At 34.2% G+C, this 19,120-nt stretch overlaps 1 protein-coding gene across 18 annotated transcripts in view; it reads right to left on the reverse strand.

Annotated features, from left to right (window-relative positions):
• NFIB (nuclear factor I B) overlaps positions 1–19,120 on the reverse strand; it is a 236,749-nt gene that overhangs the window by 53,094 nt on the left and 164,535 nt on the right. For all 18 annotated transcript variants that reach the window (XR_012516582.1, XM_074394837.1, XM_003928155.4 and 15 more), the window contains 2 exons: positions 14,716–14,836; positions 11,202–11,320 (listed from right to left, as the gene is read on the reverse strand). Coding sequence is in view for 17 of the 18 variants with exons in the window: in XM_074394837.1 (XP_074250938.1) it covers positions 11,202–11,320; positions 14,716–14,836 (240 nt within the window). In the remaining variant the exon portion in view is untranslated. The remainder of the gene's footprint in view (positions 1–11,201; positions 11,321–14,715; positions 14,837–19,120) is intronic.

Raw genomic sequence — 19,120 nt, forward strand, 5'->3', positions numbered from 1 at the left:
AAAATAGCATGTATCATATAAGCTCATTTTACTGCAAAAATACATTCATAGAAATAGAATGCACTGAAATGTGGAAAAAATGTATAGAAAAACAGGCTGGCATATATACAGTCAAATTTTAACAGAAGTTATTTTTATATGATGAGATTACAGATAATTTTTATTTTCTTCTTCATATGTGATAGTTTGTTTTTTCAAATTCCCCACAAATCGCCATTACTTTTACTATAAAAATTGTAAAATACATGTTTTAGGGAAAACTACTGCCTGCAGCTCCACAGAATATTACAAACAATTCCCAATGCTGGGCTGACAATATTGGATCCTGTTAGGTGTCCAGCATTACACTGCAAGAAGGAAAGCCTCATGTTAGCTTAGGTATTGGATGTTGCAAAACTGTAAAATGAAAAGCTTAAATGTAAGATTTGCAATTTAGTTGGCTACAGGCAAAACAATCTCTTTTGAAAACACAGTGAAGAAAAAAGAGTATCTAAATATCTGCGTCTAAGGCCTCCTCTAGATGTTAAATTTTATGATTGTATGGCAAATGCGAACAAGTCCTTCCCACACACTCCAAGTTAACAAAAAGCTCTGAATGTTATGACAAGACATATGGACGTAATCCCACTACAGTAGTTTGATGATGATGCCAGATGATTCAAAAAATAATTAGCTGCCATGTTAAGAAAGTATCTCCTTATATATATATTTACATTTATCACACTCTAAAATAACACTGGAAAAAATGGCAAGCTGCGTTAAGAGGAGATAAGATGTCATCTTCAATTAGATTTCTCAACCATTTTTTAAAATTTATGAAATCAGTTTCTTTTCAAATGAGAAAGTATGGTGGTCTCTTTGTTAAATAAATGAAATTCTTACTTTAATTATTGAGTTATTTCATCTTAATTACACTTGAGCATATTACTGTATTCCTCAGCAAAGTAGAATATTTTCTAATAGTTGAAGTCTCTCTTGCCATATATTTTAACCCAAGCACAGTAAAGAGCCTGTTCCTATAAGTCCCTATTTTATCACTTCTCCATAAGAAAGGTCTTGAGGCTACACCCACACCCAACACAGAGTTAAAGCTCCAACCTCTCTGAAGCTCACAAATACCTTCCAGAGACATTTTTAAAACTCCTTTGAATAATAAAGAACCGTGCTAAAACAATGAATACGGAATAAATGAAAACTACTTTTTAAAAACACTTCAAAATGCTTTTGTCCACTAGGCAATTTCCTCTTAACAGACAGACAATGATAAAGTGTCTTGAGTAATGTGTGTAAACCTAATTTGAAAGAGGGAAAAAACATCAAACAATTATGCAGGATTTGGAGCATATTTCAGTCACTTACTAAACACTGGCATAGGTAAATAGCTGCTATTCACCATGCCTCTCGGGAAAACCTCTTGGCTATGGAGGCTTATTAGTGTTAAGCATCTGAGAGCCATGGGCTATAAAATAAAATCAATACTATAACCTTAACTGTAAAAGTCAGAAAGATACTGGAAGAGTTCTAATTTAACAAGATTATAGATGAGTTTTCAGAGGAGAACATTTGGGGAAAAGCCATGCATTTAAAAACATTTATGCTACAAGACATCTCAAGGTTTTTGTTGTTACTAATGCTGTTATTATCCACGCTGGTAATGGTTAGGGTTGATTTAACTGATGTGTTACTTTAGCGGATTTACAGGAAAGTCCTAAAAATGATCTGGAACTTGCTTCAAATAAAATCATTAAACTGAGGTAGTAAACTAATTGCTTGAGAACAATTATGATTTGAAGTGATTTAGTGTGGAAGAAAAAGAATTACAAAAATTTTAAGGTCATCAGTTCAGCAGCTCAATGCAAATATGATTACTTTGCACAATATTCTCTTTCTCTTAATGGAAAAGTAGTCAAAATTGGTATAAATTGTAGTGTTTAAGTTCAACCTAAATCTATATTTTTTTCTCCAAGAAATGTAAATGAAGAAAAAAAGAACATTCTGTCAATGAAATTACTGTGATGGCATATTTATTATCCTAATGGTTTGAAAAATCATGTGAAATTCATCAGTAACAAAACCTCTATTTAGTAATGGACCAATTACATTTGTGAGATAATGTCAATGAAACCGAATATTGTCACAGGATAATGGTCTCCCATTGCTGTATCCCTAGTCATTTAGAGAAAATAAATGTTGCCGTCTGGCTGAGTCATTTGTTTTCAAAGTAGGAGACGCTGATTCCATAACAAGGTTCTGTTATAATAACTCAATCTCTATCAATCATTTCTTGCACCAGAATGGTGCAGGACAGGACATGCATTTGTGAAATTTGTGCATTCCTCAGGTGTAAAGCAAAACATATGGGGCCTCCAAGGACATAAGCAGCCCAATTACTGTTATTCAATGAGCGTATTTAAAATGAACATTTAAAAAATAATTTAAGAAACAGAAAACTTTCTGAATTTTCCAAAGGATCCATGTTAATGACGGCTTTGAAAAAACTCAAGTACTAAAGATCTTCAAATTCTTCAACTCCCATAGATTCAAAATCGAAAATGTTAGAACACAAAGAAACTTTAGTATACACCTCTGTTATTTTACAGATGGGAAACACAAGATTTACTGAAGTTAAGTGATTTGCCTATGACCACACCAATATGTAGAGTTTCCTAATCTCCATTACAGTGCACTAGGCATAAGGCAAAAAGACTAGAATAGAACTAAAAGAAAACATATGTATGATAATAAATATATACTTAATTTTTATATTTTGACAAATATAGCTCAGTTTAAACTGGCCATATATCACACACTTCTACTAAAGACATTCCAGAATTTAGGATTATTTATGAATATCTTATTAAATGCAAAAGTGATTTTTAACCTGATTTCAGTGCGAGGACAGCACTCATGAATCTCTGAGGAGTCTATGAGTCCCTATGAAGTTATGTGCATTTATCTGTATTGAAGTTTCATGCCGTAAGAAAAAAATTGTAATAGAGGCTTTATAATTAGTTTGTAAAATCATAAACATAATATCTCAATGACTTATTTGGGAGGCAGTATTACATAGTAATAATGAGCATGGGTTTCTTCAGCTAGACGGGGGTTCCCATTCTACCTCTGCTACTTGTGATACGTGTAATCTATGTTGAGTTTCTTAAGCATTGTAATAGTAAGCAGAAAATGGGATTTCTATCAGGTTTAAAAGAAAAATATATATAAACTTAGCTAAGCACCTGACGGAAAGTGAGAGCTCAATAAATAAATGGCAACCACAAACGGCAACAGAATCTTGTTTTCCTTGTTTCATCTATGTGTGCTTGTTGAACATAGTTTTTAAATTTACATGCTTTCTTCAACAAATAAATAATATAGAAAAAAGAGGAGAGTAACCGGTATAGGTTAAAAAGAAGGGGGAAATACAACTATGATCTATGGACTAAATTTGAGTCCTTACTCAAACAAGACAACCTTTGAGATATTCTAGGGAATTTGAACATGGATTATATGTTAGATTATACTAAGAAATTAATGTTAGTCCCAGCACTAATAACAAATAGTTGATTTATATGTGTATGTGAATGTGTGTGTGTAAAATTTTTACCATATCAAAATTTTGTTTTGAGAATTCTTTCAGAACCCTGAAAACTTGCAAATTCACCTCTATTCTTTTCTTCTAGTTCTGTTAGGTCTAACAAAGTCTTCCTTAAGCTTCCCAAGAAGTGTCCCTCTGCCAAGACTTGCGAAGCAATGTTTAAAATCTCCTAGGCCATTTGTAAGTTTACATATTGATTCTATAGGCAGGTTGTAGGATAAGAGAAAAAGAAAAAAAAAATCCCTTTAACAAAGATCTAGGCTCTGCCATTCATGACTTGGGACAGGACAGCCTCTCTAATCCTTGGACTACTTAGCTGTGAAACAGGAGCTTGAATTATGTCTCACAAAGGATTTTAATAACTTGTGATCTAGACTTGAAAAATCAATTTTTTATTGTATATGATATTGGGAGTGTAATAAGCAAATGACACTAGCTTTCCAAACAACTTCAAAATAAGCTTAAACATGAACTCAATATGTAAAAAGATATGAAAGAAAATCTTTTCTTATGCAGAGAAACTTTGTGTGGTAAACTATGATATTATCTCCCATGGGTTTCCCACTTCCCTATTTTAAGCTGCATTCCATCAATTTGGAGACCCAGTATTAAACAGAAAGTTGCTATTTTTTCAGACTAATTATCTATTGTGGTTTTTCTGCAAAATGCTGTATTTTCAAATCTTTAAGCCTCCAGAGCACAGAAATATGAGCACGACTTTTCCATATTAATCAGTACCAGCCCTTCTAACACGTATACAAGTTTACCCCAGCCAAAATGCTATTCTTGATTAGAACACATGAAGGAGGAACAAACATTTGTTAATTAGGAGGCTATGTGAGGAATTCTGATGAAAGCCTTCACCAACAATTTATTGTTTTCCTTTCCATTTGGAAGATGCTCTTGTGATGTTTCAGTTAGAGCAGTGTAGCTGAAGAGGCATTTCTCTTCAGGGTGGAAGCATCCTTGAGGTTTGCTTTCCAATGTCAGGGTAGTACCTGGAAATTCACTTAGAGTTCTTTAATTTGATATTTTCCATAATAAGAAGCTAAACAAAGAAACTAAAACATTGTGCTTAAACATCAAATTCAAACCAGCACTATTCACATTCATCTAACAAAAGCATTTGTATCTCTCTTTTTTTCTGGCTTAAAACTTTGATATTTGAATATTTGCTATTTCATCCTTGTGATACACACTGCAGGAATGTAATGAATTGTTGGTGTTCTATCTGGTCCCCAAAGGGAACTTAAAAAGTTCTTCCAGTATGGTTACTAAGCTGTCTGCCTTGCCATTTTCTAGGACTTCATTTAATGTTAATGACTCCCAGATAGCAGTTATTCAACTATTTATGAAAGCTGCTTATTCACTCAACTCCCACAGCTTTGGAGAAATCTTGAGATTGTATCATTTGTCAGACTGTGGTTTGGGCTAGAGCGCTATGCTCCAAAGTTTGAGTCTAGGATTAATGCTCCCTATGGATTCTTTGATAGAAATAAAAGGTACTGAAGTCGCAAACTTAATAAATATGTTCAGTCAAGAGCCACTCCTGCATATCACAGCAAACGGTAGTATATTAAATATTCTGCATATTCATTTATGAATGAAAATAGTTTAAATTTTCATTACAAAAGAATTTTTGAAATTTAGCTGACCACTCTTTTGCATGTAGTATGTCTTTCCACATTCCTAAACTCACATTAGGAAACGCTGGAGGGCCTGGTGTGGTGGTTTACGCCTATAATCCCATCACCTTGGGAGGCCCAGGTAGGAGGATCAGTTGAGCCCAGGAGTGCCAGAATAGCCTGAGCAACAGAGTGAGACCCCAGCTCTACACAAAACATAAAAGTTAGCTGGGAACAGCGGCAAGTGCCTGTAGTCTCAGCTACTTGGGAGGCTGAGGTGGGAGGATCACTTAAACCTGGAAGGTCAAGGCTACAGTGAGCCATGATTGCACCACTGCACTCCAGACTGAGCAACACAGTGAGATCCTGTATCAAAAAACAGAAATGCTGGCCTCTGATCCTGGTTCTGTCAGTATGCTGTCACACTCTTATTTATTGTTACTTATTTCCTGATTGAGTACATAATACTAAACTGGCATTTTTACACTCTAACCCCTAGTGTTCCTTTGCCCTTTGACTTGATGCATTTGATATTTAATACTACATCCTCACAGAACTCCAGAAAGCGCAAATCGAAATTTAGCACAACAGGTAAGACTACCTTACTAATGAGAATATTTCCAAAATTATCAAAAATAAATCTCTAGGACTTGGAAAAAAAGTAAAACTTCAGAAAGACCCACCTGAGAAGACATTTATACAACAGAACTGGAGATTTTTAATAAAAATAAGTATTTTTTTACCTTTTAGTACCTAAGACACCAGAACACAATGCCTAAATATAGCTTGAGAGTCAGTTTAATTTTTCAAAGTACTCTTCAAAGTGTAATGACATACCAATATACCAAGTAGTGCTAGTCTTTGCTAACATTCCAATTTACTGATTTTATGTAAAGATTTACCTCTCACAGTGCTTAAAACTAAGCTAGTTCTAAAGCATGGAGTCGGTCCTCTCAAAATCTTATTTATATTAGTCCCCCTTTTTCTAAAGAGCAAAACTTATTTTTCCATTCAGCAGGTCAAGCTCTGGAAACTTAATTTATTCATATTTGTGTGCCCAATGCCTGCAAAAATTTCTCCAATATAATAGACATTTGACAAATGTTCATTGAACCAAATTATCTCAAATCCCATACATGTAGAAATTAATAACATTTTACTGCATAAAGTCTTTTTGAATTTATTTTTTATGTAAGAATACATGTTGTTTAAATACTCATCTGGCTGAAAAGCTATTAAAATTTCCACTTAGAAATCCCCAGCTGCATACTGCAAATATATTTATCATATCATATTTTTTCTCACTAAATGTCTATTAAATGTTTTAGGAGTTTTACATTCAGAGTTAAATAAATTAGTGACTATTAAAATGGCAGTGGCAACGTGATCTTATAAAGAATTGTTTTAAATGTTCAAGCATACTATTTATTTGTCTGTTAAATTACTGAGTGATACAGTTTGGCTGTGTCCCCACCCAAATCTCATCTTCTTCCCATATGTCATGGGAAGAACTTGTTAAGAGGTGACTGAATTATGGGGGCAGATCATTCCTGCAGGATGCTCATGATAGTGAATGAGTCTCACAAGATCTGATGGTTTTAAAAACAGGTGTTCCCTACACAAGCTCTCTCTTTGCCTGCTGCCATCCATGTAAGATGTGACTTGCTCCTCCTTCCACCATGATTGTGAGGCCTCCCCAGCCATGTGGAACTGTAAATCCAATAAACTTCTTTCTTTTGTAAATTGCCCAGTCTCAAGTATGTCTTTATCAGCAGCATAAAAATGGTCTAATACACTAAGCATTGGAATACAACTAGATTTAATCTCATGAGAATAACTTGAATTAGAGGAAAAACTATGACCTAGCTCTTATTTTTCCTCTTCTAGCAAAAGTTACAAAAGATTGCTCTAAAGAAAAATTTCCAAAAAAGCACATCAACTAAGAATTCAGTCTGAATTGACTCAGATGGAAAAAAATTAAGAAAGACAAGATTTCAATGGAATTTTTTATGGAGTAAGTACTAGAATAAAAGAGAGGTTCAACTTGCCTGTTGATAAACTAATCTGGCTCTATTCATTAATCATTAAAATCTTAAATGAAGAAAAACAGTATCCAAAAAAGAAAGTTTTTAATAGAGAGAGAGGCAGTCAGAAGTTTAAGACCAGGATTTACAGAAGAGACTAAGTAAGGAGAAATATTCTAGAATGTAGGAAAGCAATATAACAGTTGTTCAATATCCCTTTGTTAGTGACTCAGCATTATTTTCCTTTTCATTTCCTTCTGTATGTATAAAATAACATAAAGTAAAAATATAAATATTATATCATATAGATGCTGACAAATTTAATTTTCAGCACTATTCATCAGAAGAAAGCAAATTATATAGCCCCTTACTGTTTAACACTATTAAATTATGATTAGTTTTAAAATATTCATGTCTATATTTATAAAAGTATAAATTACAATTCTCTTTTAATCAGAAAGTTGTAACTTGTTGTTTTGAAAAGAAATAACCCAAGAACATAATGGATTTATTATTGCAATATGCTAAAATAAAAATACTTTTTCATTAAATTACGAAAATTGCAGGAACATATTATTACATAAATCTAGATGCTATATTAATATTTTGCCTAGTTTATTTTCAGAATAGAATACATATAATAATTTGGTCATATTATATCCTTTATTTCTGCCTACTTGGAATACATCCCAATGACTTAGGTTGGTATTTCAGATTTTAAGGGAAAGTAGAATGCCACATATTGTCCATAATTTTGTTATCTTTGATTCTCATATTTAATAAATCAATTTTGCTAAGGGCTATGCCAAGAATATATTTTAATGCAAATTTAACACTAACAGAATAAGGTATAGCCAGGAAATAGTTAATAGTAAATTTAAGCATTTCTGCTCATTTTAAACACAAGCATATTTTAATCAACCAATAAATAGTTATTGAGTATCAACTAGTGCAGCGCTTTGTGGGAGAAAATAGAAATACAAGACATTTTAAAGGCATTTCAGTGATTGAAGTAGCACTCAATATGTGCTTTAGACAGCTCCCTCCATCACAAGCAAGTATATCTACAGAACATTTGAAGATGGACAAGGACACCATTGGGCATTTTATTTTGCACAATTTTAAAAAGCAATTTTCTAAGAAGACTGCATTGGGCTTAGCAAATTTATAAAGATAGTACTGTATTGCCCATATTTCTTCATTGTAGTTGAGTCTCCTTCCCACAATGGCTTATGGTACACATTACAACATCTTCAGGGTCTACAGAATTAAAGTGGCAGTGTTATTATTTTTTAAGCACATTTGAGAATGGAATATTCTTCCTTACTCTTAATACAATATGCCTTTGCAGACTCCTCCAATAAGTCTAATCATCTTGACAAAAGAAAATAATCAAGACAATACAACGATGTTACAAAGAAAAAGAATGACAGTTTCCCTTCTACTTTTCAAAAATGTTTTATAATATGATTTGAGATTGGCTTTATTCAACAGGCTGAAAGAGGAATCAATTCTTACAAAGTGACACTCTCTATAATAAAGAACACCTACACTTCTGAATAACGCATCCATTCCCACACATTCACAAGGTTATTACCATTAGAATCTTTTCCAGAAGAAATTTTCTGACAGGAAAAGTATGGCTTTGTTTAGAATAAGCTGACAATGTCAGTAAAACAAGCAATAAAATATAAAGGGTTGAGGGTTTTGTTTTTCGTTTCACTTCTGCAACTCTGGCGAAAGTCTCTATTTTATCTTGCCTTCACTAATGAGATTGGTGTTCTGCCTATCAATGGTTCATTTATACAACTATTTATTATACTCCTACTATGCACCAAGTGTGTGTTAAGTGCTGGTTACAGCAGTAGTCAAAACAGATAAAGTTTCTGCTCTAAGGGTGTAGACAGATTTAGACAATTAATCCCATAAGTAGTTATGTGATTACATATTATGAGGACAATGAAGGAACAGTACGGGGTGTTGACAGAGAAAACTAGGAAGACAGAATTTAGACTGAAATTTCTCAATTTAAGCTGGGATTTGAAGGATGACAAAGAGTTTGCCAGATGAAGAGTTAGAAAAAGAGCATTCCAGAGGTCATAACTTATAGGAAGGTCCTGGGTGTTGCATTCCCAGCTTTAAATAAAGCAGTGAGCTCAGGTGCAAGCACAGGGAAGCAGAATGTCACCTGCCAAGGTTATGGTGGCAGTCACGGGCCTCGCCTGTGGGTCATATGAGAAAATTCCCATTTTTTCTTTAGAGCAATGGGAAGTGACTAGAGGATCTGAAGCAGGGGAGTGACCTGTTGTCATTTATGTTTTATAAAGACAATGTTTGCGTACTCCCAAAAAATAGATTTAGTGGGGTCTCACATGAGGGGAGTCTCAGAGACAAAACTCCCTCTGGGGGGGGTCTCGCAGTCCAAACTCTCCAGCTGAGTTCAAATCCTTGTATAAAATGACCCTTGTCATCTCCATTATTTCCCCCGACATACACAGTGTCCAGCCACACAACACACACAGTCATTCTCAAATTTGCCTCCACACCTAACACCTGGCTACGCTTTTGCCTCAGTTCTCCACCTCTACCCTCTCCAGACCCTCACTTCTGTACTAGTTAAAATCTCAAGGAGATTTAGGTGAGATTGAGGAAATAAGCTTTGAGCCAGTTGTGCTAAAGGAGGTACACTTGACTCAAAGCCCAATGTCTCCATGAAGATTTTTCACTATTCTTTAAACCCCAAGTCACTCAGTATAAAAAATCTGAGCAGTAAAAAGGGAATAAGGAACTGACTTTGGTCTTAACCGTTAAACTCCAGAGTTATGTGTCTCCTAAGAGTACTCAACATAGAGTATCCCAACCCTCACCAACACATAACCAAGTCTTGGGCTGAAAACCATTATTCCCTTTTTTTGATTTTTTTTTTTTTTTTTTTGAGACAGAGTCTCACTCTGTTATCCAGGCTAGGGTGCAGTGGTGTGATCACAGCTCACTGTAGCCTCTGCTTCCCTGGGCCCAACTGATTCTCTCACCTCAGCCTCCTGAGTGGCTGGGACCACAGGCACACACCACTATGCTTGGCTAATGTTTTGTATTTATTTATTTATTTTTTTTGGTAGAGATGGGGTCTTGCCATATTACCTAGGCTAGATCCTTTTTAAATGCAGAATTCTATTTAAAAGACAACTTAGAAATACACATTTATGTTGCTGACATAAGATCCTATTTGCACACATGCTTACATACCAACAAAAATTGCAGCTAGCTAATTTTTCTATTTCCAGGCTTAATAATCTCCCTCTGATTGTGGGGAAAAGCATGGATATGTCTGATGAAATATGATAAATCCAACAGACTTTAAGAAGAGCTAAGTCTCAATCCTTCTGGATCTCAATACCCATTTCTTAAAATTATATTTAAGCTGCCCTGGAACTGGGTCACAGTTTTATCTAGAAAGCCTAGGTAGATTGACTTTGACTCTGATACGGTGTACCTTACATTATACTTTTCTTTATTGTATATGCTCTACCTACTTCCAAAAGGAACTGTAGCTTCCTTTAAATGAGAACTTCCAGTTCCTGGCACTTGCAAACTGCGTAAAGTTTGGCTCCCTGCAATGCCCCATAGACAGGAGCAGGCAGATCTAATTGAATCACAACTTGTGGTTCTGCTGCGCTCCAACCAACAAATGTAGACAGACCATAATCAATCATATACATAATTGTGGCTTCTAAAATATCATTTTGTCTGAAAAAAAGTCCACTGAAACACATAAAAGTAAGATTTTAAATAAATTAATTTTGACAACATTTGACATATATTATCTCAAAAATAATCCTACAGGAATCATTTTATAAAAAAATATAATCCATATGGGTTTAATTATGAAAGTTTGACTAAAAGAAACTTAAGAAATGAGCCAACATTTTACTATACAGGCATCTCCTTATTACTCACCTTGATCTCTTTCATGCCATGTTCGACTTCCAGCAGCTGGTGAATTTGGAGAGGGGTAAAAGTCTCCTGTAGGACTTGGTTCCATATTTTCATCTATGGATATAGTTTTGGGTCTTTTGCTGTTAAAATATGGCAATAGTTATATTAATGGGATTTCTGGGAAGATGTGTATATTTGAAAGTAAATGATCTGAAAAGATCCTTACTGTGGAAATTTTCATAAGCACAAGTAATAGTATTTCAGAATCATTTTGAAATAATGGTGAGTATTCAAGATATCAATCGTAATAGCAAATATTTCTAGTTGCATACACCATTTATTATACCATCTTATACCTGAACTTATGTAACAAATATGGTATTCATTATATTTACCTTTCAAATGTATTTCCAAAAATATTCCTCTAATAAAAAGTGAACTCTTAATGTGGTTAACCTTCTAATATTAAAATTGTGTTAAGTGTGTACCTGACTCACTATCATTATCAATACTAACAATGTTCCTTTGATTAGCACTTTTCATCGATAATGCAGTCCTTTCACATTAATCCAAAGATTAATGTGAAGACCAAGAGCTTTGGAGTCAGGCAGTCCTAGTGTAAAATTCTGACTAGGCCACTTACGAATTCTTAATAGTAAGCTCCTTAAATTCAGTTAAGTCATCTGTAAAATGGAAATAATAAAACCTAGTTCAAAGGCAGATGGTTGGAAGGGTAAATTGAGTTGCTAAATGCAAAGCTTTTAGTTAAGTGGCTGGTGTTTAGAAGATACTTACCGAACTGTAATTTTTAGTAACAAAAAATTTATATTATTAATAATAAAAAATTATAGCATTTTACAGATTAAAATATTCTATATATTACTCTTTACCTTTTTCTTAAAACTTCGATTATTTATTCTTTATTCTTAAAATCAACTGTGAAAAGAGAAGGCCATTGCCAAGTTCAAACTAAATGGTACACTTTTAAAATAATACCTTTTTTTTTTTTTTTGAGACTAGGTCTCACTCTTTCACCCAGAATGTAGTACAGTGTGGCTTGATCTTGGCTCACTGCAAAGTACACCTCCTGGGCTCAAACAGTCCTCCCACCTGAGCCCCCAAGTAGCCTGAACTATAGGTGCCTGCCACCACACCACACCCACCTGATTTTTGTATTTTTGTAGAGACGGGGTTTTGCTGTGTTGCCCTGGCTGGTCTTAAAACTCCTGGGCTCAAGCGATCCTCCCACTTCAGCCTCCCAAAGTGTTGGAATTACAGGCATGAGCCACTGTGCCCAGCCAAAATGAAACGTTTTAATATGGAAAGATGACTTATCTCAATGATTAAGAAAGATGAATAACCAGAACAAAGATTAAGAAGCTATTTTGTATCCATACTGGTTGATATACTTCTTTCTTATGCCCCCACCAATATCCTATAAAGCAGATAATTATGAAATTATGACTATAAAAATGATTTTTTTCTTTTTTGTTTGTTTTTGAGACAGGGTCTTGCTCTGTTATTCAGGCTGGAGTGCAGTTGCATGATCACAGTTCACTGCAGCCTCAAGCTCAAATGATCCTCCTACCACAGCCTCCCAAGTAGTTAGGATCACATACATATGCCACCATGCCTTGCTAACTTAAAAAATTTTTCTGTAGGTAGGGAGTTACCCAGGCTGGTCTTGAACTCCTAGGTTCAAGTGATCCTCCTGCCTGGGCCTCCCAAAGTTTTGAGAATCCAGGTGTGAGCCACTGTGCCCAATGAACATTTTTTCTTTAACTAAAAAAAAAAAATCCTATTCACACCTATGTTGGTAAAACCTCTTAAAAATATTCAAAATTAACATTTTGTAGCAATAATAACCATAATATTGCAGGATTTCCGTGTTGAAAGTGGCCTCAAAAATCATACATATATACCAATCCCCTTGTTTTTACAAATGGGAAGACACATTTGAAGAGATTCAGTGGATTGCCCAGGGCAAGTTAATGGAAGCAGTCAGACATAAGGTAAGGACATCTGACTTCCAAACTGTGCTCTTTCCAATGCGCTGTGTTTCCACGCCCTTGAATGATGCGTATGTCTGAGTACATTTGTAGACACTCATGCTTAATATTTGACTCACAATTCTCAGAGTATTAATATGATATAGAAGATGGCAATTTCTATCCACGCTAAGCTTAGTTTCTTCCCAAAGTAACCAAAGTTAGACCTTTAACTCTCTTTTTAATCTAACTTCTCTCGTCTGTGAGTCAGCAGAAAATGTGTCTGAAAACCTTAAAATGGGAGACAAATTATATTCATGAGGAAGTAATAGAGAAATTTTTTCTAAACTTTGTTTATTCTGAAAGACAGTATCTTATATAGTCATGAAGAAAGATCATATTGATTTAGCAGTTTAAATTTAAAAAATGACTACTCACATTTTAAATTTAGAAAAACCAAAGCATTTTTAAGACTTCAATATGTCAGAGACTATTTTAATGATAATAAATTATGTACCACGATAATTGAGTTTATTAACTATATAAAAACCAGCACTGATATAAAATTGACCTTCATTTATAAACATAGAAATATGCCAGTGCATAATTAATTCAAATTCAACAGACTTTCATTACTGAAAATAGTTTAGAAAAATAAATATACAGATATTCTTTTATTTTTTAAAAGCTGACATTGTAAAATGAGTGTTTTGCTCTAGAATTCATGTATGCTCTTGTATTTGATTACATATATATTTAATGCTCTAGGACTGAGATAGGTCTTGAAGATCCAGCTCAAAAACAAACAAACAAACTAAATAAAATCAATACATCCATAATCTTTATTCTCCCTGACTGACAATTACAATGAGAAGTGCAGGGGGGAAAAATGAGAATGTTAACAGAGAACTAAAAGCAAAGAGAACTGTCTATAGCTTCCCCCCAACATAGACTGGTAAAACCGAATCTCAGGAAATGAATTTTTTTTTTTTCCTGGTAACTCACAGAACAGGAAAGGTAATATTTTCATTGGTAACTGAGAGTTGACTAAATTAGTCGAAAAACATCAACTAATTGAAGAACCTGGAAAACTGTGGTCTTCAATTTTAAGGCTACATAAATGCAACATCTTATTTTTTATGTTTCATGATCCCAAACTTAGATGCATTTTTTTGGGTAAAAGTTACCAAGATTCAGTTATAAACCAGAGATCACTGCCATAGCAACATCATTTTTAAAGGCATCCAAAGATTTCATTAACTGGTAGCATTTTAATACTTCATACAACAGGATAAAAATCACATTAGTATATTTTCATAGTTACCTAACCCCCGAAAAAGATTTTTAAAACTGCTGCATACAACAATTACATTTAATTTGTAACAGCTAAATAAATATAATCAGGAAAGATTAAAATCTGTGTACTAGCAGCAAAAACTCTTATTTCCCATCTCTCTTTACCTAACTACCAATCTATCTGCCTATCATCCACCTACCTACCTATGTGTGTATCAATTGAGAATAAGAGCAGCCCTTCTCTCAGTTACCTGCTTGGTGGAGAAGACAGCGACCTCTGAAGATTGACCCCCGAGTTCATGTCATGATAGTATGGTTGGCTTGGGATTTCTCCAATTGGGAAGTTGACTCCAGTTCCCTGGGTTATGGGCGCTGAGAAATAAGACAAAGAAACACTGGGAATGACATTTATATTTCTGACCTCTGTTGATATGTAACAGTGAAATATCTTCCATGCCTCTGGTTAAGGATAGAGAGAACTTTCTTCACCTTAATCCTGTAACACCCATCATACACCCTGGGTAGGGCTTGAGAACTTACTCATTTTAGCAATGTGCAAGCTTGAAAATTTGAGGCAATCAGACTATAATCACTGGTTACCAATCCCCCTAATCCTATTCCTCAACCTTCTTTACTCACTCCTTTAAATTAGTTGACATTACATCTGTCACTCTACTAGTCTATAGATGGCTTGCAGGAAACAGAATATATCATTCCTGTCACTATCCAACATTAATGTTTGAGTGGATTAGAAGTCATGATAGTAATAATTATTTCATATAAATAATTCTTATAGTACGGCAGGTATATAAGTGAAATTTACAGATATAGAATAAAACCCAAGTTTGTTTCTAAAATATATAGTCAGGTTTCATAGAAAAATGATAAATGTGGTTTTACCCAATAGTTGGTGTTTTTTAAATTTTATCCCACAACTTTATAAATCACTTAAAACATATAAATGATTTTAATCACATAAAATTTGCTAATATACTAGGAACCAAAATTTTTGTATATAAGCATTGCTTTTTGTACAATTACATCTGTTCAAATTTTTTAAATTTAATTTTAGATATTATAAACAAGTCTGTGAGGCAGCATATTATGTTAAAATCAGTAGTCTTGAAATAAATAGCCTTTTAGTTTAACTTCCCTCTGTACTTACAAGTTATGTGCCTCAGTTTCCTAACTGTAAAATGGGACTAATAATAACCTGGCACATTATGATTGAGGATGAAATTAAGTAGGTAGTGGTAAGAGCCCAGAATTGTGCCTGGTATACAATAGGTGCTCAACGATTATGAGTTCCCTTCCTTCTTTGCTTTCTCCTCTAAATTTCTTCCCTGATATACTGGAATGGTTAGCAAAGATGAACAGTTCAAAATGTGTTAAAAGCAGATGAAGATATATAAATGAACCTGTTCACTAAAAATTTGTTCATTCGATTATTGACTATGTCCATTGCTGGCAGGTATTGGCTGCAATGGGTACAAAATAGTCTCATACACTGCCCTTAATAAAAATATTGCACAAGAAGCTGGGTAAATAAAACATTCATGTAAAACATATAAATACCAAAATAGATGACAATGAGACTGTCAAAATGAATGACATGATCCACAACTGCTGTAGGATTTCAAGGGGAAAAAAAAATCCAATACCAGCTTGAATTGTACAAGAAGTCTGTGACAAGCCATAGCTGGCACTGGACTTTAGAGAATGATTAAGAGATGAGAGGGAGGCCATTCTAAACAGGGACTGCTGCAGAAGCAAAATCATGGGTAGAGATAATGTGCAAAGCGGAGACCAGGCAGGTTGGTGTCAAAGAACATTGCTTAAGAATAGTTTCTATTTCTTCACCTGTTTTAATCAGCCCTTCAAAAGCTCAAATGAAAGTGTACTCTGAGGCTTTGCAACAAAATTCTAGAGCCCCTGATATTCACTGTAAGCATACATGGCCTACTTAATCTCCTCATCCCTCCTAACTGTCTCAAGTGGAGTATAAAATGTTAAAGGGCCTGCAGATTTTTATGAAAGTTTTCTTACCCATAATTTTTAATGAATATTCTAAATGTGTTCACCATCCCTTGTATTCTATTTTAATATTAGGCAGGCTAAGATTAACTTAAAATATTTTTAAGAAGGTATAATTAGGAGGCACAAGCTTTATCACAGAGAAGGGATCAAGGAATATACCATGAACATCTCTCTTTCCCGACTGAAAATTAAATACAGCAGTATATACATGATTAGTATCAGCTCCAAACTTCTGGAGTATCTATCTGCCTTCTGATAGACTGTTCATGTTTTATAATACACTGTAACATCCTTTACACAGAAAATATGTGTATTCAATGAGTAACTATGCCTGATAGCTAGAATTATTTGGACAAATAAATGTAGCTATTTGGACAACTAAAATGTAGTGGCTTGAGGTACACCAATGGTTAAAAAAAAAAATGTGAGGTAAGAAATCCCACAGTAACCACATGTTTTAAAATTTATTATTAGAACCATGTTCTATGGGACACTGGAAGCGGGCTACAAGCTAGAAGGAGGCATTTCGGGGGCACAAGTGAAGAAAACAATCCGTCTGGCTTCTTATCACAGTAATAAATACAATTCATAAACCTGAGTTACTAACAGGAAACATAGAGGTTCTACCTTATATAAACTATTATCAATTTATTAAGCTCATGTAATTTTTAGGCAAAGATTTATAGTTTCTATTGAATACATATGGCTCCATAGTTAGCATAGTTTGTGTAGCCATAAATAAATAGATGTAATTTGTAGTAAAGATAATTTTTAAATCTTCAAAAATTTGGTTTTTTTTCTAAATTTTCCTCCAGAAGGATTATTCCAGAGTGTCAAGATAGCAGAAAACAAACACAAATATTGCATGTTCTCACTCATACATGGGAGCTTAAAAAGTTGATCTCATGGAAGGTGTTGCCAGAGGTAGGGAGGTGGGGAGACGAAGGGAGATTGGTTAATGGGTAAAAACATACAGTTACAATAGAAGGAATAATTTCTAGTATTTGATAGCACAGCAGGGTGACTATAGTTAACAACAATATACCGCATATTTCAAAATAGCAAAAACAGATTTGAAACATTCCCAACACGAATAAATAACAAATGTTTGAGATTACAGATATCCTAAATACCCTGATTTAATCATTGCACATTGTATGTATGTATCCAAAGATCCCATGGATTCCATCAATATGTACACATATTATGTTTTAATTTTTTAAAGATAGCAATAAAATAGTCTACAGAGTTATGGCTGAACACTGTAATAATTTAATATTCATTCTGACAGTAAATGGGGAAGAAAGTAGATTAACAATAAACATGGCCAAAGTACAGAAATTATTTAATGACAAAGAGAGTGTGTGAGAACAGCAAGTCTCAGTTAGATATTTCTGCTTAAGAGCCTCTGGAAGAACTTACATCAGATGCAAAGATCAGTGTTAGCGCCTCTCCCAGGGAGCCACAAGAAGGCTGAAAGCTGCAAATCATGTTTAAGAGTTTGCTGATATCCTCTTAAAAATGCAGCACCAAAGAACCTCAGATTCTAAGGGTTAGAGGCCAAACTTTAATCTCTCTTATTGTTCTCCTCACTCCAAAAGCTGATCCTAAATCAACTTTTAAGATGGAGATAATGTCATTCAACCAGGAGATCACTATCCTAATGCTGAATAGCTTCATTAGCTAAAGTCAACATACACATCAGTGGGTCTTATGATTGTAAAACTCTAGAGGTCTGAAGCCACCAGCATACTGTGAACCCTCAAGCCAGAATTTGTGATACACATGTAAATTTTGTGCTGAAGTTCATGTTTATTTAGCACACCCTTATTTCATAAAAAAGTTGAATGGTGCAAACAAGATTATGATGTGGATATATTAAAACACTTAGGAGGATAACTTCTCAGGCATTTCAGAGACACATATTTACATATGGAGGAGAAAATAAACGTTTGGTGAATAAATCACCTAATGAATATAATTAATGTGCTAATTACAAATCAGTAATGTTGGTTATAACAAATAATCTAAAAACCTCTAAGATATGACATTATAAGTTAAGAATGAATGAATGACGTATATTACATTTACCTTGGTTTTGAACTATTCTAGAAAGATAATTTTCATCTTTTTATAATGTTTGAAATTCAGATTTTTCAAAATATCTGTCTGGGTTTTTGAAGGTTCTTGTGGTTCTCCTTTGACAGCCCTTAGCATAATATTACCTATAATGAGGTACTAAATAAATATTTTCTGACAGCTGACTCTATGGCCCTTCTTCTAAGAAGGATGAAAATACACCACTGAACTTGAACTCAGAGAAGTACAAATTTAAACAAGTAAGTTCATAAGCCTTTCTGCTAAAGAACCGTATGGGGAAAACAATAACACCCCTCCAGATATCCCCTCTCTTACCTGATGCTACAAAGTGCTACTGATGACTCAGGCATATTTCTTCCCAAATTAAAAGTGAAAACTTGCAAATGTTGGATATCTTTGGATATCACATATTGATCTGGAAAAACACATTAAGGCGTATTGCCTTGGATAATCTCCTTGCCCATCAAATACATACCCTGAGGCTACCGGAACACAGGATATTTGTGGTTCTTCTCCTAC

Source organism: Saimiri boliviensis, chromosome 2, assembly GCF_048565385.1.
Source record: "Saimiri boliviensis isolate mSaiBol1 chromosome 2, mSaiBol1.pri, whole genome shotgun sequence".
Taxonomy (NCBI): Eukaryota; Metazoa; Chordata; class Mammalia; order Primates; family Cebidae; genus Saimiri; species Saimiri boliviensis.